The sequence below is a fragment of the Lycorma delicatula genome, chromosome 8 (assembly GCF_047948215.1).
Source record: "Lycorma delicatula isolate Av1 chromosome 8, ASM4794821v1, whole genome shotgun sequence".
In the NCBI taxonomy this organism is placed as follows: domain Eukaryota; kingdom Metazoa; phylum Arthropoda; class Insecta; order Hemiptera; family Fulgoridae; genus Lycorma; species Lycorma delicatula.
Window position 1 is genome coordinate 91,947,368 of NC_134462.1, and position 26,683 is coordinate 91,974,050.

The 26,683-nt window shown below is 27.5% G+C and overlaps 1 protein-coding gene across 3 annotated transcripts in view; it reads right to left on the bottom strand.

Moving 5' to 3' along the window:
* zormin overlaps positions 1 to 26,683 on the bottom strand; it is a 513,722-nt gene that overhangs the window by 23,151 nt on the left and 463,888 nt on the right. For all 3 annotated transcript variants that reach the window (XM_075372750.1, XM_075372751.1, XM_075372752.1), the window contains 5 exons: positions 17,666 to 17,913; positions 11,527 to 11,758; positions 10,798 to 10,995; positions 8,489 to 8,692; positions 4,869 to 5,020 (listed from right to left, as the gene is read on the bottom strand). In XM_075372750.1, the coding sequence (XP_075228865.1) occupies positions 4,869 to 5,020; positions 8,489 to 8,692; positions 10,798 to 10,995; positions 11,527 to 11,758; positions 17,666 to 17,913 (1,034 nt within the window). The remainder of the gene's footprint in view (positions 1 to 4,868; positions 5,021 to 8,488; positions 8,693 to 10,797; positions 10,996 to 11,526; positions 11,759 to 17,665; positions 17,914 to 26,683) is intronic.

Sequence of the window (26,683 nt, forward strand, 5' to 3'; positions counted from 1 at the left end):
TATACTGTATTCTTCAACTACATGTGAAAGAATATGTAAAAAAATAAATAAATTTGTTTTATTTATATGATTAGAATAAATGAATGTACATATTTCAGAAAGATATCATTTGATACTGAGGACAAATCCAGACAAGAAGCATCATCACCTGCTAGACTTTATACTGATTTCAGAACATTTAATCTATTTGTAATATCAAAATATTTCTTGACCATGAATAATCATTAGTTAAAATTAAATAAAATAACAATTTTTAAGATAAACTGAATGAAATTCTAAACATAATTTATTTATGCCAAAAATCATTTCAAGAATACATGAACATATCATATGCCTTAATCCTTAATCAGCAACTAAAGTTGCTGTTGTTAAGTGATTTTGGTTTAAATTCATGGTTTTTATTTTCTAACTTGGGACATATAAGTTATACTTATATGTCAACAAGTTATACAACAATAACTTATACAAGTTGTATAATAGGTTATACGTCAAAACAATCTAACATTGTTTTTTAAGAAGGCAAGGGGCAGAGTTTCTACTTCACATATTGCAGTAAACTGAGACAAACAAGAGAAGAGAGAAAATTATAGAGAGCAGCATGTAATCAGTGATTCAAAATCTCTTTTATTATTTTGTAATATATTCTCATATTTATTATACTTTATGAATACTAAATGGTGTTGATGGCCAGATAAATAGAAAGGAGATATAAATTTGTTTACTATATATATATTTTTTTCCTAATGTGTGCGTTGTAATCTGTTCAACTAATGAACAATAAGCAACCCCACCCCACAGAACAATGAGATAAGGAAGACATTGATCACATGAAAATAAGGTGTAGTCTTGTGCAGACTTAGGCTGATCTTTCCTGAGATCTGTGGTTAATTGAACCCTAATCACTAAAGTATAACAGTATCCTGGTATAAAGTATAAAGTATACCACTATCGCTGTCTAGTATTCAAATCAATATAAAAGCAACTAGTTTTTAGTAAGATTTGAATCTGAGAACCCTTAACTTAGAAAATCAGCTGTTAAACAATTGATTTGTGATGAGTTAACCACTAGATAAACCTGGTGGGCTATTTAGTATATTTAAAAATTAATTTTTGTTCAAGTAATCCAAAAATATTATTTGAAGTGTTTCTAAATACAGTTATTTTGACACCTTTTGACGTTAAAATATTTTTTTTTTTTTTTTTAATTGTACTACAACACATTTTGTTATTTTTCTTTTTATAAAAACATAACTATATATAAAAATTATACACATACATAGTTTTTAAAGTTTCATCTTGTTAGTGAAAAAGGCTATACATATTTAGCTAAAAATAATGTGACAAAAAGTTTTCCATTTTATATATATCAAATTTGGTTGTTATTTAAATAGTAATTTTATTAATTTGAATAAACCTTTTTCAAAATATTACATTTCAATAAACATTCCTCAAGCAAATATAAAATTTAATGCACATAATCAATTCATAATAATTAGAAACCTTTAACAAAAATTTAAGCAACATTTTCAATGTTTCAGGAGTTATTACCTTAATCACAATAACTAAGAAGAATAGTCTAAAATGTAACAGCCAATTCCTGAAATCCAGCATTAGACAATGCCATTTGCTACAAATTGACAATAAATAACCATTTTGGCAAGCAATTTTCAAGTTCAGAACATTTTCAACACAACCCATATTCAACAGTATATCAAGCAATATCTGCATTCATATATTTATTAACAATATCATAAAAAATAATCGATTATTTGTTAAACAAAGAAAACTTAAAATGTGTTACGTTAAAATTAGGTGAAATTAACAATTTATTCAAATTCTCTCTAGTAAAAATTACAATGGTATATAATATACTAATAATTATCTAAGCAACCTTCTTACTATCTAAGCAACCCATCTTACTATCTAAGCAACCTGTACAATAACTAAACTCTATTTTATTTAAAGACTGTACTGCTATACAACAAGGTATAACACAGTTACAGTTTAGTGGCAGATCTTGTCAAACTTTGGGCTGAACTTTCTGAAAAACAGCTAATAATTTCAAAACAATGATGAAATTAAACTGTTAACATAAAAATTAAAATCTAATTATATGTTACAATCCTTTTACTGAACTTGAGCCTAAACCTTTATCCTTAACAATCAATCCTATGCTACAGCTTAAAGCAGTTGTAATTGTAGAGGTAATGTAGAGGTACATTCATCACTCACACAACTGAATTAATAATATAACAAAAATTAAAATAATTTTTTTTTTTTGGCTAATGACTAAAAGTCAAGAACAGCTTAATATGAAATCATGCAGGTATTACATGTTTTACAAAACTTCTACAAGAAAAAGAATTCATATATCGAACAAAATGCATTATCAAGCAAGAAAAATTAACTTTTAATAATCTTTTATAACTTACTTGCAACAATTACAATGTAATGATAGCTTTTGATCTGGCTTATTTGAAATGGATGATGATGACTTTTCAATTAGCTTATAATTGTATTATCAAATATTAAAATATTCCAAACAGTTATTATATTATTACCATAATTTTATATTATTACAGGTTATCTTTTTTGTAGTAACTTATGTAAATCAATATATAAAAACAAACTACTAATTTTACACAGATAAGTGTTAATTCTAGTAATATAATAGTCTGTCTACTTAATTATTTGGTTTTTCAAACCTAGTTTGAAAGTTTTGAAGTTTAAATAAAATTTTTAAAAAATGTCTTTCACTGACAAGAGAAAACAGAAATGTAGGCCAAAACTTCCTAACTTTTGCAATGAAGAAATTGAAATAGGAGAGACAAAAATCACAGAGAAAAACAAAACAGTGGTAATAAACAGAAATAAACTTGACAAATGAAGCAATCTGGAAATATAAACATTAAAGACTTTAAGAATAAAATAAGTATTAAGGATACAAAATATAAGGATGGGACAATAGAAATTAGTAGCAGAATACAAATGCTACAAGGACTACAATAGAGCAAATGCTACAACAGAGCAGTGGAAGTTTAATATCGGATAAAGAAGTGCTACTAAAGTAAAATTATTAAGTACAATAAAAAAAAAATAAAAAAAAAAAATAGAATTAGGAATGAACCACAAAAGTAAGGAAAGATTTAGGATACTACAGAAGAGAATAGAATAAAAGAGGGTAAAACAATTTTGTCATTTACAAAGAATACAAAATGAAAGAATATAAAGAGAAACTTTTAACCTAAATATTATAAACTTATGAGAACAAGCAAGGTCTAAAAAAAGAAAAGTGGAGAAAAGATTTTATGAGGAATAGTGTGAAGGATAGTATAAACTCAATTATCCAGCCTAATCCATTAAAAGAATAATTAAATAATAATGGGAAATGCTAATTTTTACACTAATTTGTAATTGTAATATTTCAATATATAACACAAAATTAATATCTTAATTTAGTAGTTCTAACAAATAATTAAAACAAATATGAAGGGGGGTTCTCAAAAACAACCAGAATCAGATTGCGCTGGGTGGAGTTTCGCTAGGGAAGTGTCAAGCAACTTTTTTGATGTCAGTCTGCCTAACAGCACCACCTGGAAAGTTTATGTCTATCCTCTGTGAATTTTTTTTGTGAAAGTTGATTCACCTGCTTTTCAATTTTTGTCTTGGCGGACTTTAATGAACAGTGCAGCCATCAAGTTTTGCTTCCTGCTCTGGAAAAATGCTGCAGAAACTAGTGTGATGTTGAAAATAACTTACAAGAATAATGCTATAGGAAAAGCTTAAGTGTATGGGGTGGTTTTCATGCTTCAAAAAAGGTCAAATGTTGATTGATAACCGATCTCATTCAAGACATTCTTCAACTTCCCGAACAGTTGAAATGTCAAAAAAATTCATGCAATTGTGCCTGAAGACTGACAATGTACCACTGAAGAAATTGAAAAGTTATCTCAGGTAACTTGGAATTTGGTTCATTGAATTTTATCAGAAGGTTTGGGGATGACAAGGGTTGCTGCTAAGTTTGTCTCTCAGCTCCTGACTGTTCAATAAGAATAAGGTTGCTTGGAAGCATGCCATGCTTTGAAAGAACATTTCCAAACCAACTTGGATTTTTTTTCTGAGATCATACTGGTGAGGTTAAGCCAACAGAAGACTACAATTTTGCCTCACCCAAAAAAAAAGCTGAAATGCTTATTTGTTTTTTCGATGTGAGAGGGGGTGGTGCATTTGAAATCTGTTACACCAGATCAGATTGTTAATTAGAGTTACTACTACTTACAGGTATTGAGAAGATTTCGCAACAGTTATGGCAAAAAATGTCTGATTTGTGGCAGACAAGCAACTGATTTTTTCACCATGACAATGCATCTGCTCACACAGCTCTCTCAGTATGCCAATTATTAACAAAAGAATGGCATGACTCCCTAGCTCCACCACCCTCATTCACCTGATTTAGCTCAAAGTGTTTTTTTGTTTCCGCGAATGAAGAAAGACCTGAAAGTCAAACATTTTGCTAACATCGAAGGTGAAAATACGAAGAAGCTGTGAGCATCACAACAGAGAAAATTAAAAAAAAGGTTTTTGAAAAATAGAGTAAAAGATTGGACAAATGTATTAGTTGTGATGGAGAGTAATTTTAGTAAGATTGAAGGTTTCTTGTAGAAAAATTCATAATTAAAAAAGTCTGGTTATTTTTGGGTACCCCGTTGAATTAACTTATTGGTAAATATAAAAAGAATATAAACATAAAAAGAAATTTTGTAACGAACAGAAAATATAATTATAGGGAAGTTAAATAAACAATTTTCACTTATTTCTAATGTTTATGATTTATAAACTAATAATTAAATAATTACAAAAAAACCTACCTTAGTAATAGATTCAACGACTATGTCCCTGACAACTTCAATGACCTGGGGTTTAGCTGGTGGTTCCATAACAATAAAATCTGCTATACATCTTGCTTCACCACCACTATTAACTGCCTTAGCTGAGTATTGACCAGAATGGCTAAGAGTTGCTGTATATAGAATTTAAAAAAAAGGTTAAAACAGTAACTAACTTTAATTTAATTATAAGAGTCAGTCAGAAATAAACTAAACCTATTTTAATAATTTTAATTCAATGAATATTTATTACACGTACCCAACTTTTCAACATTATTTCCAATTTTATTTTTTCCCGTATAATAAATTTAAACTTGAAAAAATAAAAAATAGTTTTTCAACTCCCATAGAAAAAGTAAGGGGATATGTTCAAAAACAACTATTTACAGAATACTCCACCTCTTTATTATTTTCAAATTGTTGACATCAGCAACTCTTCAACTGTCTTCTGACATCTGAGCAATATAAATAGGTAGTAGTCACATATTGCTGAGTCAGGGCTCAGGAGAATATTCAAATGAAGTCTAATGTGTACGAGTCAATTTTTATTTAGTTACTGGAATAGAATGTGTGATCTAGGAATGTTGTATAAGAGGAACACATTATGAATTTTGGATCACATGTCTTTTGAAGAAATAGGATGCTTAACCAAGGTCAGAGCCTTGGTGAACAATTCATTACAGTATATAGCATTTATTGTCTATTTTTCATGAAGAAAATCAACAAACATCCCCTTATAGTCCCAAAGCACAGTATACCAAGAATCTTAGTAGCAGGCAATCATGTTTTTGCCTTCAATAAACCTGATTCCTATTTCTTTGCAAATGTACCGGCCTGTTTTGTCTGTGTATTTATTGCTTTCACCCAGGATTTATTGCACAAAAGAATATGATTAAAAAAATGAGCTCCCTCTGCTATGTATCGTTCCAACAATTTTTGGCTTATTTGTACATGAGCAGTTTCTTCTTGCAATGAAACAAAGCAATGAGCAGAAGAAATCAAATAACTAGTTATTCCTTAATCATTCATTGTGCTTACTATTATAAATCAATAGTGAGATAATGATGAGCAGTGAGGAGGAAACATAGATATCCATAATATCTAAATCATCCTTAGCCATTCATGTTAACTTCTTAAGCATTAAAAACAAAAGTTAGGTAAAATTTGACTGACTTGTATAATTTAGTCTGCATAACTCCGTAATCTATATCCCTTCCACCTATTGTTACAATGTAAACTGGAATATGATGTATATAAAATTGCATCTTTTATACATAATGTAAGTGTAGAATACCATGATCAAAGCTATATATAATAAATTAGTTTCTACAGAATATTAAAGTAAATAACACCCAGTATGTCCTTTCAACAGGTAGCTGCATGGTGTTGGCATTTCATGGTTTATAATTATAGTAGTTAATGCCAGTTAAAATTATAAAAAAAATTTTAATAACTTTTATTCACTAATTAACTGAGATACATATGCGACATCAAACCCATCAAATAAACTGAATTTATAAGTTGTCCCGTAAGCTGTAGAGTCTAAAAGGTAACTTACTTGAAAATTGGAATAAAAATTACATTTTTTTTTTCTTTAACTCCATAATTTTCAGTTAAATTCTATAAAGCATATTCAATATAAATAAATTCAGAAAAGAACAAGCTTTAATGAATTATATTTTTAATCTATACTTATGAGCTACATGGTTCTAAAGTCAGGCTTCATTTTTGTTATTTGCAACAGACTCAACTGTAATTTTATTTTCATATTTTATACATTAGTAATAATAGCTATACAGTTTGCTATCTGGTTACCTAAGGGCCTGTCCACATGATAGCGTTTGCTAACGCATGGTTGCAAACACGCGTTAGTGAGGTACACAGAATTGCATGGAAGAGTACGCGTTACATGGGTACTCTTCCATGCAATTCTGTGTACCTCACTAACGCGCGTTTGCAACCACATGTTAGCAAACGCTATTATGTGGACGAGCCCAATCCACAAAATGAAGGAGATAGATGATAAAACATTTATTTAAAAAAAATGATAACTGTTTGATAAAAATTATAACTCTGACACACCATCACTTTTTAATTCCAATTTTAACAATTGTAACAGATCAGTAGATTAACGAGCAGATCATAATGTGTAAGTGAAGTTTAAAACCCAACCTACTCATAATACCACATAGTTCAACTAGCACAAATGGCTGGGCACTAAACAACCAATTTTATTACGGTGCAAGCAATTTGTCATTATATTGGACAAAAAGAATCAGACTTTATAGCTTTATTGGAGGGAATTCCAGAATCTGAGACCCTGATCTCTGAATGTATCTGACATAAAGGAAATAAGAACATCTAATATTTTATGAAATATCAGAAACTGCCCTACTTTCCATAAAATAAGAAATTTGTTATTCTTTTACTTCTTTACATGGAGAGGTCTCTGAAAATTTACAAAAAAAGATATAAATTACATTATTACAATAGAATGGGTGTTAAATTGTGAAAAAATAATTGAATAAATTTGTTTAAATTGAAATTTAAAATTACCTTTCTGAGAATTTAAAATATGGCACTGTAATTTTTAAAATTCCAAAATTTTTAAACACTATGAAAATTATATGCCAATTGTCATTTATTATTATTTTTATTACTATTACTGCTACAATTATTTATTACTACTGATTAGCCTTTTCCACTTTAGCCTCCAGTAATTACCTTTCAGATAATACTTTAGAGGTTGATTGAGGATGATATGTATGAGTGTAAATGAAGAGTAGTCCTGTACAGTCTCAGGTTGGCCACTTCTGAGATGTGTGGTTAATTGAAACCCAACCACCAAAGAACACTGGTATCCGCAATCTAGTATTTAAATCTGTATAAAAGTAACTGCCTTTACTAGGACTTGAACGCTGGAACTCACAACTTCCAAATTACCTGATTTGGAAGACGCGTTCACCACTAGACCAACCTGGTGAGTTTAATTATAGTTCCTGGATAAGACAGTAAGGTACATCAATCTACCCTGAATAGTAGATTGTCCTTTAACCACCCACCCTTATCCTATTCTATAACTTTGATTTCTTTTTCCCCACTGTTTGAATCTATGGGTGCAGGTCTGACCTTACAAGGATTTCAATGCTATAAATACCAGGCCTGAAGAGCCAATGCATCCTTGGTTTATTATAGGTGGCTAACTATGGACCGCAGGTCTACACAACAAGCCTAATGGTTGAAGTCCCTGTTTGACAAAGCAGGCCTCCTAATCTTCCTTCTCAATAACCCAGTCATGGATTATGAAAACCCCATGTAAAAAAATTCTAGTTATATGCCTGCTAACAGAAGTCAGCATTGTGTAGACCAAAATAAATTACATAAAAAGAAGCTCTTTCTCAAGTTAACAAATTGTCCGCAATATAATTTCATCAGCTGCCATTGTTATCAACGTATTAGAACATGAAAAATTTGTACATAACCAACATACAGATAAAATCATTAACATCATACAGATACAAAACCACTGCTGAATTATAAGTAGTGGATAATTTATCATTGATCTAGAAAAAAAATCAAACAGTATAGATTTAAATACTAACCTTTTTCAATAAGCAATGAATGTGAATTTCCATGCTGGCGTATAGAGTACATTGAAGATGACTTTGGTATTATTTGACCATCTTTATACCATGTAACTTCAGGATCTGGTGTTCCTGTTACTTCAATTTCCATTGTTACTCTTTCACCCACAACTGCTGTACCTCCTTGTAAACGACGACCCATCACAGGTGGGAAAATACTCTCTAAAATAAAAAATATTTTACAATATATAACATTATATACTTGTAAACTTACTTATACTTAATATTCTTAGTAAGTATATTATACTAATAATATTATATACTTATTATACAGTTATAAAAAATGGCATCAGTTCACAATAATGTAACTGCATAAATTTTAATCATTATTTTTTTAAATTAATGTTATTGTATCTCATTAGTTACATTAAATACTTACCAGTCACCACTGTAGATAACCTGACAGAATTACTGCCCGATATGCAGCAATTCCCAGGATCAATTTCATAACTGGTATTATCATTTATTATAAATTAAAATTTAATTATGTTACATTTGAAATCTTTATAACTTTCAAGCACTTTTCTGAGCATAAATAAGTTGAGAAATTAGAAGAGAAAAAATTAATCAATTTATAAATAATAGCAGAATTTATTAATAAAAATATAAATTTTCAAACCCTTTTTTAAATAAATAAAATAATAGATACAAACATATGCAGAATAATACAAAACTTGAAATTTGTAAATTTATAAAAAATAAATAAACAAATACTTATGCAAAATTGGCATGACGTGAGTTAAATTATATCTATGTATACATTATTCTGTATCGGAACAGAAAAATTAAACTAATTTTTTTTCTTCAGTTACAGCCCAACAATACAAATATTTATTTAATACAGAATAAATTTTTACAGTTTTTTATTTTAATGAAAAAATTCCAATAGTGGTTCTATTTTAAGTTTTTCATAAAACATAAGTGAAGATTTTTAAAATAGAAAATAATATTATCTAAGTTGATAATTAAAGTCATACTATTTTTTTCATTAAAAAAAAATTGTTTAATAATATCATTACAAAGAATTAGACTGTTAAACAACCCTCATATTATCAAGCTGTCATAAGACAACATATATTATGTTGTCATGAGAAAGCATAAAAATATGTAACCTAATAGTATACTGATATTCACAGTATTTTCATGTGAAAATATTCATTAAAAATCAGCAGAAAAACATAGGTTAATTATTTGGTAAAAGTAAGTTAAATATTCCCAAATTATAAAGAATGCTCAGCTTACATTTGACATCAGCCTGCTACCAAATTCTTTCTTTGCACACTTTTATCAAGCTACTAGTTTCTTTGTATTTCTGTGAATGGTTTTTTCTCATATAATCAGTGTTATTTATAGGCCTATTCATATTGTAAATAAAATAAGAAACAAAATAATTAATATAAGTCTTTAAAAAAATAATAAAACCCTAATACCTAAAAAACCCTAATACTTTTAGAACAAGTACAAACTTATTAAACCATAATTGGTATGTATTTCAACAGTTTGAAATGTAAATAAGAATTGAAATAAGTATTACATTTGATTTTTCAGTACAGATTTTAAGTCAGTTTTATTTTTTTAAGAATACAAAAATATTTAAAAGAACTAAAAATAAAAATAATAAATTACAACAGTTGGAATATTGCTGCAAACATAAGGTATAATACTCATAGTAATACTCTTATACATCTGTCAGTAATAATTAATAAATCATTGAATCATTTTTATATCATTGTGTGGCAACTGTGAAACCTTTCTATTAAGAGTATACCTCATGAAGTTAAAGGCAAAAAATATTTTAAAGTATGTGCTTCCATACAGAACTTTAAAATAATTTCTGGAGAAGAGCAAACAGCGTAATTTATATACTGAGCAAATGAGTAAAATTATTAATCATAAAGAGTATTTTGTATTCATTAATTTTTATCAGTGAGCATTTTTCCTTTTTATATATTTTAAAATTTTTTGTGTCTTGTATTATTTCTTTTTATTATAATTTTCTGTATAGGTTAAGAGGGAAACCAGGTTTAATGATAAGGGTGAGATTAAAATTAGAATACATTAAGTAAATAATTGAAAATATAGATAGTAAAAAATATGTTAAAAATAAAAGATTACAACAGAAAGGAATAAAGAAATGCATTAAAACAATCTATTGACTGATGAGAGAAAAGGTAGAACCAGTTGCATCTTGACTTCATTTGTTTTAATGCATGCAAATAATAAAGCTGTACTTTAAAATAACAGATATCATTGTTATGTCTACTCACTTTTAACAACAATATCAGCTGTGCAAGATGCAGTTCCAGCTGAGTTAGTGGCTGTACATGTGTATTTCCCAGCATCATTTACAGTGACATTATTGATTAATAGACGAGCTCTATTTAATTCCCAACTGATAGATACGCCCTTTTTTTCTATAACTTCCTGTCCATTCTTTGTCCATTTAACTGTTGCCTGCGGAAAACCTAAACCATAAACAATGAACTTGTTTAAAAATTATAACATTAGTTTACTTCCATTAAAATATGATGTCTACGTAATGTCATACCAGTATTATCATCAGTTACTTGGTGTATTAATAAATTTATAGATAATAATTAATAAAATTCAAGAAAAAAATCCTAAATTTAAAAAAATCACATTTTGTGCAACTGCAATGACTTATGAATGGGGAAGTATTACCTTAAAAGTATATTACACTGTTTGAGAACAAGCCTTTTCTGATTTCTGAAGATCTAAATTAGAAAATAAAATTAATTTATCAAAAAATTTCTATCACAAAATAACAGCAGAAAGAGTTAAATAAGTAAGATATTTTCATATGTTATAAAGAGTTTTAATACCAATATATGAAACAATAACAAGAAGAATTTAATTAGGTGTTATTTATCTAATTAAATAAATAATAAAATAATTTTAGAAAATAATTGATTATCATATTTTATTCACTATCTAATTCTCAGAATAAATTATTAAATAAAGAAAGAAATACTCACTTTCAATAATCCCTTCCAGAGTTACATCAACACCCTGATCGACAATTCTTCCCATTACAGGAGTTATAAAACGTGGTGGAATTTGTTTCCTTTGTTTAACTGGTACAACTGTACCAGTTGAAGTTGTACTGCTTTGTTTCTCATCACCAACTGACTTAGTTTTCATTTCCGTTTTCTGTTGTGTTTCAACACCATCCTGATATTGATATTCAGTTGTCTTGTGATGTTCAACCTTCATTAAAAAAAAAAAAAAAATTATAATGATACAAGTCAATTGTTATTAAAATATACAATACATTGTGCTGATATATTATAATTAAGTTTTGAATTAAATACAGGAAAAGATTTTTGAAAGTGTATGTTTGGAGTGTCACTTTATATGGAAGTGAAACTTGGACGATTGGAGTATCTGAGAAGAAAAGATTAGAAGCTTTTGAAATGTGGTGCTATAGGAGAATGTTAAAAATCAGATGGGTGGATAAAGTGACAAAGTTGAAGAGGTATTGCGGCAAATAGATGAAGAAAGAAGCATTTGGAAAAATATAGTTAAAAGAAGAGACAGACTTATAGGCCACATACTAAGGCATCCTGGAATAGTCGCTTTAATATTGGAAGGACAGGTAGAAGGGAAAAATTGTGTAGTCAGGCCACGTTTGGAATATGTAAAACAAATTGTTGGGGATGTAGGATGTAGAGGGTATACTGAAATGAAACGACTAGCACTAGATAGGGAATCTTGGAGAGCTGCATCAAATCAGTCAAATGATTGAAGACAAAAAAAAAAAGAATTAAATACAAAATCTACCCATTACTAACCCAAAATTTTGATAATTTTTTTAATGTGCAAATAAGTTTAAAAAAATTAAATAAGCCCTTCCACACTGTTGAAATTATTATATTCTAGTTAGCATTACTTCAAAACAAAAATAACTTGAGCACATAAACACTTGTCTAATAGTCTAGAGGATCTTGTGAGACAAATATAAAGTTATTATCGACATATTAAGTTTATGTTACTTCAACTAAAAGTGACTAATCATACTCAATTATGTTCTCTTTTTTTTTTCTTTCCAGCTGTTACAACATAAAACAGAGGGAAAGTAAAGATACTGATCATTCACAGATTTTTATATTTCTTAATGTTTTGAGAGTTCTCAGTTGAAAAATTTTTTAATTTTGATTACAAAATTCTGTTACATAATGAATTGGGAAAACGTATGTTTACGTGGAAATGTTGAATGTATTTCCACCATTTATTCCCATCAGTAGTGGAATAAATATCAAAATATTATATTTCTTTTAAAAAAATACAATATGATGAGAGGGCAAAGGATATTGAGCCCATACTTGTTTTATAGTTTATAAAAAAAAATAATAATTTCACTGAAAATTTTGAAACAAGCATCTTTGCCTCTATAAAATCAGTTTTGTAATTTCCTTTGTAACTTTTTATCTTTCAACTAATCTATTTTAATTGTAATTTATCTTTCTCTCCTTAAGAGATCAGTTCTGTGAAGTAAGCCGCTTAGAAGTTTCTCATCTCATTCTAATCCAATTTACATTATTGGTTAATCCAGATCAGGTTATTCTAATCCAATTTTTCCTCCGAAATTAACAACTTTCCCATCAGCTTTTTTTTTTGAACTACCATGTTTTCCTTTTCCTTCATATGTGTACTCCAGCCATTATTCTCCTAGTCCATTTCTCATTTCTCACCCTAAAAATATGTTCTACTCATCTTCATTTGTTCAAAAGAATTATTTTTCCTACATTCTCAAAACCTATTTCATTTTCGATCCTAACTACTTACTTTTTTTGTTCTTCAAATACCACTCAAAATTTCTTTAATTACCACTGTTTTCATATATTATTTAGATAGGTTTTACTATTTAAATAAATTACCTAAAATAGTCTTGCCTGTCATTTTTTTCTGATACTAATTTGACTTTTTTCTCAACTTTTTTCAAATTCTCAACTATTATTTGAGAACATTTTTCACAAATAATATATAATCAGTTACACTTTCTATAGTTTTATGTTCCCATGTTAACTACGAACTTCTTCATTAATTGTATAATTACTTATCTGTAAATACATCATATGGGAATATTTATCAATTTATTATCAGAGGTTGGAGGTATACACCTTAAAAATAAGGTTTTTATAATTTTAACCTTTCTTAAAACTTTTTAATTTTTCTTCCTAAATGAGGCAATTGATATTGCCTCATTATATATATTTGATATTATCAAATTATTATTATTGATATTATTCTCACTTTAATATGTTTCAGCATTTTAAAGTATAAATTTTTATTATTTAAAGGTGTAAATTCTGAATTTTGTAAAATTTTTCAGTTTAATAACCAATGTAGAACATTTTTTATCATTTTCAATAAGTAAAAAATTAATGGTTCATTTATTTTATGGGAAAGGGTTAAAGTTTAAACTAGGCAAATGGTGGGAAAAAATCAGCAGTAGATGTTTCAGATTATACATCACAATTAATTAAAAGTGCCAAAATCTTTTTTCACAAAATTTTCTCTAGCTTTGTAATAACTTGGGTGTGTATTAATGACCTCTATTAGATAAATACCATAATTAATTTGCAATAAATTCCAAAAATAAGAAAACTTAATGGTTATTGGAGTTTTTTTTTAATTATATAAATATTTTTAAAAAATTAATTATTTCTGTGCCAATATTAAATACAATCATAGAATGAATGAAAAATATGAAATTAACATACAAATCTCTGTTACTTTAATTATTTCATTGGCCTCTAGCATCTTAAAATTATTTAAATTGTTAATTTAAGAACAGAAAGTCATCACAACAAAATAAATTATGCTAAAACCAGTCTACATCAAATGTAAAATACTAAAAAAAAATTTAATTAAAAAGATATAATAATGCAGCAAACCTAATCTTTGCCAACTTCAGTTATTAATTAGCTATATTTATACACAAGTTAAATAATGAGTCACACAAAAATAATAACTTTATAAATATGTAACTAACAATTTCCTTGAATAATTACTTCTTTTTTTTTATTTAAATAATTAAAATGATTTTTAATACAGCTAAAAAAAATCTATCAGGCATTTATATTCTAAAACATCCAGATTTTTTATTTTACTTTTTGTAATTTTAAACAAAAATCAAAACATGTTAAATTAGTTTATTTTTTAGTTAATTTATCCAAAATTTGTAATCAGTCCCAGAGCAGTAGAGGCAACCCCTTTCAAGCAGCAAAGTGAAACAATTCATAATTAATTAAAAAACTATTTTTTTTTCATTTTGATTTTAAAAGAAATATAGAGATAAAAAATTCCTGACGCTTGATGAGAATCAAATACAGGACCAGTTCAACAAGCAGCTTTAAAAATGAAAAGCTATTTTTATCATAAAATAAAATCAAATCATGAGGTTGCATAAATTTAAATAAACAGTTTAATTTTTACTAAAAGTTATACTGATATCTTTTTTTCTTTTCTTAATATACGCATATATATATATATATATATATATATATATATATATATATATATATATATATATACATATATATATTAAATAATGTAAGAGCCTATACTACACATCCCTCTAACATCATTACAATAGCAACTGTTCAAGGGATAACAAAACAACAAAAGGAGAGATACAAAGAAGGAAAGAAAAGAAGTTAAAACACAAAAAGTCTTTCACACATCATAAAGATTACACTGGTCAACATGATTTTTGTCTCACCAGTACCAGTAGGTGTACTTATTGCAGTTTTTTTATCCTGTTTTCACATATGTATTTGGAATTTCTCCATCATCCATAGTTTTCTTGTTATTTTATTTTTCTTAAATATTTTAAAACTTTTTTTTGTCCATTTGTCCATTGTCAAGTAAAAGCTCCTACAGTACTGTAAATATGATGGAAGCATTGTAAATATATGTAACTTAAAGGGTAGCATTGCTTCTTTTGTGCAGGTTCAGACATGTACAAATGTGATCTAGTATAGCACACATTCATCAGAACAATACCAGTAGTGAGATAGTGGTGAACCAGTATACACATCATTATGAGTGCTTTGTGTGTCTGAATTATTGTGTATTACATATTAACAACTTTATTTCTTTTACTTAGTCATTAGTTACAAAATGCCTAGAGTTTGTTTAAATCATCCTAACAATTTTTATTATGTATGTGGTGAAGTGACGCTCAAGTCCCAAAGGGGAAACCTTACTAAAGTAAAAAAGTGTTATGAACTTTATTTTGGGTGTAAAATCAGGAACCAAACACAATACAATCAGGGGGGTTCACAAATACAATCACTAATGCATGATGAAAAGTTTGAGGAACTACTGAATCCACTGGAGAAGCAGCTTGGCAAGCATTCAAAAATGCTACTCAGATTATTTTGGAAAATCGAAAGGCAGAAACTTACTCTGATATTGTCAACGATCTCATAACATCTTACAAAAATTTGGGTTGTAATATGTCCTTAAAAGTACATTTCCTGCACTTACACCAAGATCTATTCCTGGAAAATCTTAGTGCAGTGAGCAATGAGCACAGGGAACACTATCATCAGGAGATTTCAGCTACAGAAAAGAGGTTCAAGGCAAATGAAATTCTAATATGTTGGCCGATTATCAAGAGGGATGCTCCACGGGCAAAATATAGCAGAAAATCTCCCTTTCTTACTTTCTAAGCAAATCAAATGTTTGAATATTGTGTAGTTAAGAACACAAAAGTATTAAAATGGTTGAAATTATAAATGCCTGTCTCTCGGAAATATTGCTTGATGGGAGAAAACCAATATCATATTTGAATTCAGAAGAAAGAAATACTATCAGAATCACATATTTTTCTTCCTGAGACAAAAATAAAAATTCTTTTTTGTTCCTTAGTGTTATCTAAACCAACCTTTTGGTATACCAAAAGGTACACCAAATTTAACTGTTAGCTTCATAAGTTACGTATATAAAAATAACATTGGACAGCTTTTACAATGGAAGCCAGCACATAAAAGCTAATATTCATCATGAACTTTGACTCTTTATTGTTGTTTAGATGAAAAGTATATTGAAAATATTACAAAAGAGGAATTAATGTACATTTTTACCAGCTTTATTACATTTTTAACCAACCTCAAAATAAGAGGAGGTTTCTCAATTCAATACATGTGGCATTTTAAAATGTATTTTGAATTCTGAATTTTTCACCAAACAAACTAATCTTGATGATTCTTATTTTCTTTTTTAGAGGAAGTTCCACTGTTCATCCTGTCATATGTTTTCTCCGCATAACATGGCACAAGCCTTTTTAAAAGAAAAATTACATTGTTTTGAGAGACAATTTGAAAAAAAAGAATATATATATATATATATATGTTTTTTTTTGTTAGCATAATTGCTTAGAACTGGATTTATGTAGCTTAAAGACATACAACCTGAACTCATTCTTATATTAAACTATTTTCATATGAAAAATCAGTAAATTATTTTGAAAACTTAGGCCAAAAATAAAGTATAATCCCACATTTCAAAGAATATTTACTTATGCTCAGTAACAATCTCTACTCATTTTTTTTTAATTCTTAATAATAAGCTTCTTTATACTAATTTTAACTAAACTTCTAAAAATATATTATTAGATTATTCATTTTATAAAATATTAACACAAATTTTCGTCTTAAATACAGAGCAAAGATAAAAGTAAATTGTAATCTTTCCATAAGGTAAAAATGTTTGTTTAAAAATAATTCTGCCCTAACTTCAGCCAGTGGTATAATGGACAGCTTGCTGGTTTTATTCCAACTATTCCTTTGTTGGATATCAGGATTGTTCTGTAAATTTTTTTAACATTTATTTTGTCATAAATAAAATATTTTATTAAAAAAAAAGTACTAAAATTGGGAATCTACTTATAATTAATAAATATAATTTGTGATAGAAGCACATTTCTATATATATATTTAACTAATGTCAAGCAAAATTCCACTTCAACAAAAAAAAAGTATAAAATTATATGTGGTAATATATTAAGAGTACAATGAAATACATGCCTATATATAAACCTTAGTTAAGCAAACGAATAACTGAAAAAGAGAATGACTTATTTGTTTATTTATATTTATTACACACCTGGACAGGTGGTTCATCTCCAATCTTTTGTGAAGCTAATTCTGAACGTGATGTAACACTTTGAACTTGGACGTGCGGTTCACCGCTACCACCTATTACAGTAGTGCTACTGCTACTGCTGCTTGAGAACACTTCTTGTCTACTTGTGGTAGACTGAGTAAAAACAGCTCGCTTCATTTCAAAACCTCCTGGAGTTTCAGACAAATTGATGTTCTCCAAAGATGGGAGTAATAAATCAATTGGGGCATCTGTAATATAACATAAAAGTAATAAGCTAATTTTTATGGTAAAATACATACATTTTAGAATTTTAATTATAGATTATTAGAAACTACATAAATAAAAAAAGAATGAAAGAAAAGTTACAAGGAATTAAATGAAAAAATGAAATCAATTAAAAGTATCTTTACATATCATTAAAAGTACCTATATACACCAAGAGAACTTTTTTTAAAATGACAGATATGACAGCTGATAAAATGAAATAAAATAAATTATAAAACAAGCTGATCTCATCCAAAACAATATATTTTATTTAAAAAATTATTTGTTAATAACAATCTAATTTTTCATTGTTAATTATTTATTTATTTTTAAATGTGATTTGTTACTCATTTTTAAATTATGTAAGATACTATTCTTCTACAATTTTTTTAGAGCTGTACAAGTGCTTCTTCAGTGGAATTAATGGTGACACTTCAATTGTAATAATACCTGCAGTAATTCTGCTTAATAAAGAAGTTATTAATATTAATTAATAAAAATATAATAATTTCTGGTTATGCTGATAAATGAGCCAAAATTATCAATTGAAAAGAATATTAAATTTTACTATTTAATAATACAATTTTGATAAGCGACAAAATAATTACGAAAAAATCTATTTCTTCTCTAAATACAATCATTCAAGACCTGGCAATAAAAATTATCTTTAGTTCTGAAATAAGGATTACCAATCTTTATTAAAGTCCTCATACATACTTATTAAGTATTCAGAAATTTACAGTTCAGATGAGAAATTAAAGCAATTTATTATGATAAAAATTTCTAGATTTCAATTAATCGCAAAACCTCAATAAATAGCAACTATCATTAACACATCAACGGTTTACCCTTATTTTATTTTCTGAATTTCTGTATAAATGAAATTTAGCTCTTTTAAAATCTTAAAAATATAGATATGACATAACTCATCCATACAGAACAGATAAAGTAATATTAATTGGAGTTATCTTTGAATTTTAAAAGAAAGCGAAGTGAATTGTAATCTTGTAAAACTTAATTCTATTGCTCTATTAGAAACATTTTTAATATACAAAGAGACAAATAATGATGTTTACTGAAGATTATTTTTATATAGTAAAGATTTATTTTTGTTAATATTCTGTGTTTCTGAATTTCTGTATTTCATTCAATTATTTTTTAAAAACTGAAAATATTGAAGAGCTGCAAAAGAACATTTCTTAGTCATGAATGTAGATTTAAAATAAAAGAAAGAATAAAAAATTATAAGTTTTTTTTTCAATTATAACTTACATTTTGAAAAGTAATCAATGATGAACTATAAATTTAATTAAAATCTTAAGAATGTTACAAACACAGTAGTTTACCATAATGTTGTTGTTCTCAATTATAAGACAAAAATAATATCACCTATGTAATAAACTGTGGTAATGACACAATTCAATTGTAGGACGCAATGATGACAATAAAAATCTAATGATGCTAGTTGCAGTATTAATGCTGGGACTGCACTAGTTGAAATTCAATTTATTCATAAACATGCTTACATACCAATACGTACAACTCATTTATAAAACTAGATAGTAACACAGTTAAAAGAATACAATACATATCGTATTTATTAATTTAAAAATGAAATCATTCAATTCTTTTTTAGTGATTATATCTAAATATAATATTCACTAGATAGTAGAAGATAAAAATGGCAAATATAAATATTTGATGGGACGAGAACAGTATATAATAACTAAGAATAAATAACAAAGAAATAAGATCCTGAGTAAGATTGTCAATCTTCATCCCTTCAAGCAGATGGTTTTGTAATACCTTGAATGTCTACAGGGTTTTATCTTGTTTACTGCAGGATGTGAAATAAGGATAGGATGCCAATCACTAAATCCATGTTTAGTACGCTGTTTCTTAAATACCACTAAAATTAAAAATGGCTTGCGATAGTTTTCCAGAATGTTATCGACATTTATTAATGGCTACCATTAACGATCGGTAATTACTATCGATGAAAAATAAGTATGCAGTGACTGATGTAGTGATAAACTTACTGTTATTGATATTTGTTGGTTTGTTACAGAATCCTTCAGGGCTATAGTTATACAAGAGAACGTAATTAGAAAAGGAATACTGGATACAATACAACTGTCAAGAAATAATCAATTAGCTGATTTTGTTTTAATCAGTACCCTCTGGAAAGCCTGTTGATACCTTTACTGGGTTCATTTCTGTTCTAGACTTGCAGCAGTAAATCTTAGGTTAGTATCTAGTTAAGAGACAAACGGTCTATCTATAATCAACCTTCATGACTTAGAATTTCTTGGAAAAGAAATGTTTCGAGAAAAGACAATTACCATTACGGTCAGTAGTCTAGATATAAAAAGGGTGATGTGAATACAATTGAAGCTGTTCTCTGTCATAAGCAATTCTGCTTTGGTGTTATAGATAAATAGAACACAGATACAGTCATTGACTTGTTGAATAATAATTTTTCACACATTATTGAAAGAAAACCAACAATTATATTTACTCATTCTATCTCCAATAACTAGAGACCCATGCTCAGTTACAGTTACCATACAAGAAGAAAATACGTAGGTAGGGCAATTAATTGTAGCTTAAAATAGGCTCACTCATAGTTTTCAAAAATATTTGAATTTTATTAATGCAATGTATCAATAAAAAAATAAAACAAGTTTTTTGTATACTACTAAAATCTGAATTTATTCATAGATTCTATGACAAAATGTCAGTACTGCATTCTACCCTTATATACTGATTATTATATTTCTGAAGTGGATACCATGGAAGCACTAAATGTTTTTTTTGACCAAAACATATGATCATTTTCACAAAACAGTTATCAACAAAGTATCAATAAACTCATTAGAGTTAATTACTATTAGTGGAGATACAACTATAAAAAATAATGTAATTATGAGTTTTAAATAACAAAAGTCTTTTTGACTTTCAAATTCATATAAATTGCCTCAAATTCAACAATTACTCATCGCCATTAATTAACTTTTATTTAAAGTTCATGAAAATCAAAATCAAAATATCATGTCATATCAAAATATCAAATGATGTATTATCTCTTTGTATTCAATCCTCAAAAGGATGAGGTAAAAAAAATCAGATAGAAAGCCTAATGGGTAATTCAGGCATCAGGATTTTTAATGAATATAATTTTATAATTGGAGGCTCTGGGTAAGATGTAAATTGCATATACTTAGAATTGGTAATCCCATAACATTTGAAATCTCTTAGGGAGTAGAACTTAAAAACCTGAAGAATGTGAACTGAAATAAAAGTTAGTGGTAGAAGCTACATTATTAAATTAACTTCTCTTGTTGGATCCCAGAAGTAAAACAATTTCAGATTTAGTTTTCCTGTATGATTTGAATATTTATTAGTTATTAATGACTATAAAAGTCAATTGCGATTACACAAAAATTTATACTTAGATATATTTTAATTATACAATATTATCTAAATATTATGCTTTACATATCCTGCATCCAGGATTATAGCATAATTAACAAATTTAAAAAAAAGTTATCAACAGTTAACAATTACTTTAATTTTTTTTTTTTTAATTAATGAAAAAAATACTAATTTCTTACTTAGAACTGAAGAATTGTTTAACAAAAATTAATAAAATTCAATCATAAAAACAATTATTAAAATAAAATAATGAGAGTTTATTTTTATAACATGTTATGCATCTTAAGAAGAGATGTTACTAGGCCAAGAATTAGAAATAAAAGAGAAATAAAAAAAATGAGAAAGAGAGGGTGAGAGGGTGAGAGAGAAAGCTCTATATTTGATCTGATTCCAAGTGAGACATGAGCCATGTTGGCAACAGTGAAGATATTAGACGCCAACTGGGTTTTGTGACTGTAAGCCAACTACAGCCAAGAGGCAATAAGTGTGCTCAAGTATATACAACAAAATTTAAGATAACAAACATTCTTTATTTTTCTTATATCTAATTCCACTACACAGTGACAAAACTGATATATTTAACAAAAATCTCACAAAAATTGATAAATAATATTTTGTTTAAGTAACTAAAAAATTGGTATTATTGAATACCAACAAATTTCCAAAAAACAACAGATTTCCTTTTTTACAAATATTAAAATAAATATGACAAAATAATTTGCCAAAAATTAAATGGAACATAAAACTTTTTCCAAATGATTTTTTTTTTTTTTTAAGAAACAATCATTAGAGTATTTGAGATTTACATTCTAAAAAAAAAAAAAATAGAATAAGAAACTTACTGGCTTACTGTAACAATTGTAACAAAAATTGAAAAACTTATGCTAGTTGATTACATTAACTTTTTTTTTTCATTTGCAACAAACTAGGTAGAATACAAGCAAGGAAAGCTTTCATGCCAAAGAAATTTACTAGTATCAAATGCTAATCAAAGAATTAAAAAAAAAAAAAATTGAAAATCTTTGTGTATTGTAGTACTTAAATATAAGTGATAGGAAAAACAGAAAAGAAAAAAAGAATAGATGCCCTTGAATGTGATGTTACAGGAAGATATTAAAATAAAATGGCTCAATAAAATTTGAAATTAAAGTTATAAAGATAGTTAGAAAAAAATTAATGAAAGAATCTTGTAAAGAGACAAACTAGATTTGTGGGCTAGGTTTAGTTAATTTAGTGATGAAAGACACGCACAAAGTAAAATCTGTAGAGAGATACAATAACTGGAATATATGAAACAGATAACTGGGGTTGTGGACTACATGCTGAGGTTAATAGATTAGCATAGAACAGAAAGTAAGGCAAGGAATATATTCAGGTCAACTAACTGATAAAAAAAGTAAATAAAAAAATAATAGTAATAACTATTATTTTAATATACTCTATAACTAATGTAACAATGTGATGGCACAAATTCAAATTCCTACTTACGTAAACATGTATACAACAAACACTGATACTTCAATATCTGATTTAATGTTCTAAATGACGTCTTATTTAACTATTAGAAAATCAAAACATAACATCTACAACTTCAGTGAGGCTGCCATAAACCTGAATAAATAGTACTGCACAGATTTTCCTCAAATTTAATTTATGGTGTATGCTAGGCCTGACATTTTTCATCCATCATTTCACAAAGATCATGAAATGCATCTTTAGATCTTGGAGGCTCTCATAACATCCAAAAAGGAGAATTTAAATTATATTTTAAAACAATACTTTTTAAAATTCAACTATGATAAAAACTTACACATTAAAAAGTGCAAACACAAGTTGAAAAATGTCTCGACAACAATCAATAGTAATAATTACTTGTATTATTATTATTATATTTAGCATTTAATGATTTAAACTATTACAGATGGACAGGTTGAAACTGTGCCAGTGTCCACAAACAACTAAACAGTTCTTTAAACAAACACAACTAAAAATCCACTAATGAAAATAAAAATTAATTAATACTAAAAAAAAGATAATTTTGTATTATAAAATAATTGTGAAAAAAATAAAATCTATCAAATTAAATATTAAAATTAATATTAAATTCAAGTAAAATAACATTTTTACGCACATTTATACAGAAACAAATGGGATTTAAAAAGAAAATAAGCAATCAATCAGGATAAACTGTAAACTTCCTGCTGTCATATACAAAACAGTGTGTTTAAGAGCAACAAACACAGAAACAAGCTTACAAAATTTCTGCTGACCCTACAATTAATGACTTGAATCCATGTTTATTTAAGCTTTTGAGAAAAAAATGGTTTTATGTTACACTTTTAAAGGCAATTTTTTTTTTGTATGTATAACTTTTAAATTGGTGTAAAGGTGATTTTATTAAATCAAATCATATAACATTTTTACATAAAGATTGTCTATCTAAAAATTTCCAAAATCTGAGTTTTCTTTGTGATTTTAAAATGTAACTAATATAATACTACAACAGAGCACGAACTAATCCATTAAACAAGTAGTCAGTAAATGAAATCAAATGCTGAATATAAAAATATATTAACCAAATTTTATTAAATTCATATTTGCACGTACACTACTCTTTTTTTACTTAATCACAAATAATATGAATATTGTTTTGTAATAACTAATAGCTAATAATTAATAAATGATATGGCTGTCTTTAATGATACAATAAGCTTATTTAAAATTTTAATCTTTCTTGCTTCTCAAGACACAAAAAGTGAACGTAGATGCATTTAAAATTTGTTTACTACAAGAATCGCGTAAAAATCTCAAAAACACCATAGCCATTCTCAAGAACAATTCCAGACTTATAAGGAAAAATTAAAAATGAAGTGGTTTCCCATGAGTTATTCATCGAGTCAGATATACCTTTCTGTATCATCATATCAAGTCCATCATTTCTATTTACTCATCATTTGACCTAAATTCAGAATGCAGAATACATTTAAAATAACTATTTACTTATTTTCTTATATTATACATTTATGCACATTAATAATATGATTTTTATTAATATGTATATATTTTAATATGTATACATTTTTATTAATAATGTCTTTTTTTTCCAAGGTGGTATTAAAATAACAATCTCTTTTATAAATAGAAGAGAACTCATGTAAAAAAAATGTAAGTACTTCAAACATACCAAAATTTTCATTACATTTAAAAAAATTTGTGAAATGTACTACTCATTTTTTTAACAATATGAAGGGGAAAATGTGAACACTAGCCTACACTCAAACTTATAGAGTTGAGTGTACATATTAGATGAGTTTTGGGAAGAATATTTCAGAAATGTTACAAAAAAAGAAACATACAATTTAAAAATAAACGTCAGTATCCACTGTAGGTCATAATAATATAATATATTTGTCATATAAATGGAATAATTTTAAGAACAGAAATTTTGTTTATATTAATATTTAAGCTTGTTTTCTTTTTAAAAAATGTTCTATTATATAAAATAAACAACATAAATAAATTTAACATATTTTTAAAGATTGTTGAATTTAAACAATTTAATTTTACATTTGGGAAAAGAATCAAAATCAAAAGAATTTGCTATTATTTTTAAATAAAAAGGCAAATCATATTGTTTATGAAGCTAAAAGAAAATAAATTCATATTTTACTTCAGCTCCATGACAGAATGGTACCATCTCAATCATTCATTCAGAAAGATCCAGATTCAAATCCTGATCAGTTGTGATATTTTTTAAATGCTATAAAATTTCCAATCCATATATCCATGCATAAGCTTTCACTTTATGTGATGAATTAAAACATTAAAAAAAACCATAATATTTTTAGCAATAAAACAAGATGTCTGGACTGAATCATAATCTATGGCCAGGAAAAACTAAGGAAGATAAAGTGTTGAAAATTTATATACACATTCTTCTTATGATGTAAGTGCTTGCCAAGAAAGGATTTTTTGAAATTCTGAATTTAAAGGGTTAACATTAAATTTCACTATTTTTTTTTTATTTTTCAGTATCAAATGAAGATATCAACTTGATTTTTGGTATGTGTAATCATGTGAATAACTAAAAACCAATCTAGATTTTTGAAAACCATTTTCAGGTTTTTTTAACTTTTGATTTTTTAAGGGGTGTAACAGTGTATGTCATGGCAGCTCAACCAACACAGCCAGTGCCACTGTTAGTGCATATGCAATGCGACTGGCTACACCTGCCTCCAGTTACGTGACTAAAAAACATAAAATAAAAAAAAAGTTTTAATTAAAAAAAAAGTGAGGAACGAATTATGGTCAACTCCTAGGTGTTTGTCGGGTAATGCTAAGAACTGGACGAAATACATTTTTACCCATACAAAGGTCTGGTAACCAGCTATAACTATTATCATTTAGATGGAGGCTGACTATTTTGACACCTGCATTCTTCAGATCACTCAAAGTTTTGGGTCCTGCACTGACCAAACTGTTGCTCTCAAAAAATAAAAATACGATGATAGTTTTTATAAATTTAACATGCTTTAATTTTTATTTGAACAGCCATGAGTTTAATGAGGTGCAAGGGAGAGCAAGGGGCAGAGCCCCCTGGCTAGACTAAACATATTAATAAATCAATTTTATTTGGATGCAAACTGATGGCCACAGTCTTTTGGGATCGGTCTGGTATACTGCTGATCGATTTCACGCCACGCAGAACCACTATAAATGCCGAAGCCTACTGCGAAACTTTACGTTAAGTTATCGCGTGCCATTCAAAATCGGCTGACCGACGGCGTCGTTCTGCCGCACGATAATGCACGTCCACATGTTGCGGGTCCTACACGTGATTTACTGAGAACATTTGGATAAGAAATTTACGATCACCCACCATATAGTCCGGACTTAGCTCCTTCTGATTACCATTTGTTTGGGAAATTTAAAGAATTTTTGGGCAGTAAGCAATTCGCGCGTGACGATGAACTTAAAAATGCTGTTAATCAATGGCTAAATGGACTGGCGGCAGAAGAATACAAGGTATACTGAAGTTGGTGTATCGCTATGATAAATATCTTAATTCATGTGGCAATTATATAGAGAAGTAGTATATGGTATGTAGTGTAAGAGAAATAAAAAAAAATATAAAGTTTTCAGAATAAATTTTTTTACATTGAAACGGTCTTTACTTTAGGGATAACATCTTGTAAATATTTAGTGATTAACCATAAAGGGATGTGAAGGATGACATTTTATGCTAGTGCTGTATAACTAAATCAAAAATATTTTGATTTCATTATCAAAATTGTTGACTTGTTTAATATTATGCATATA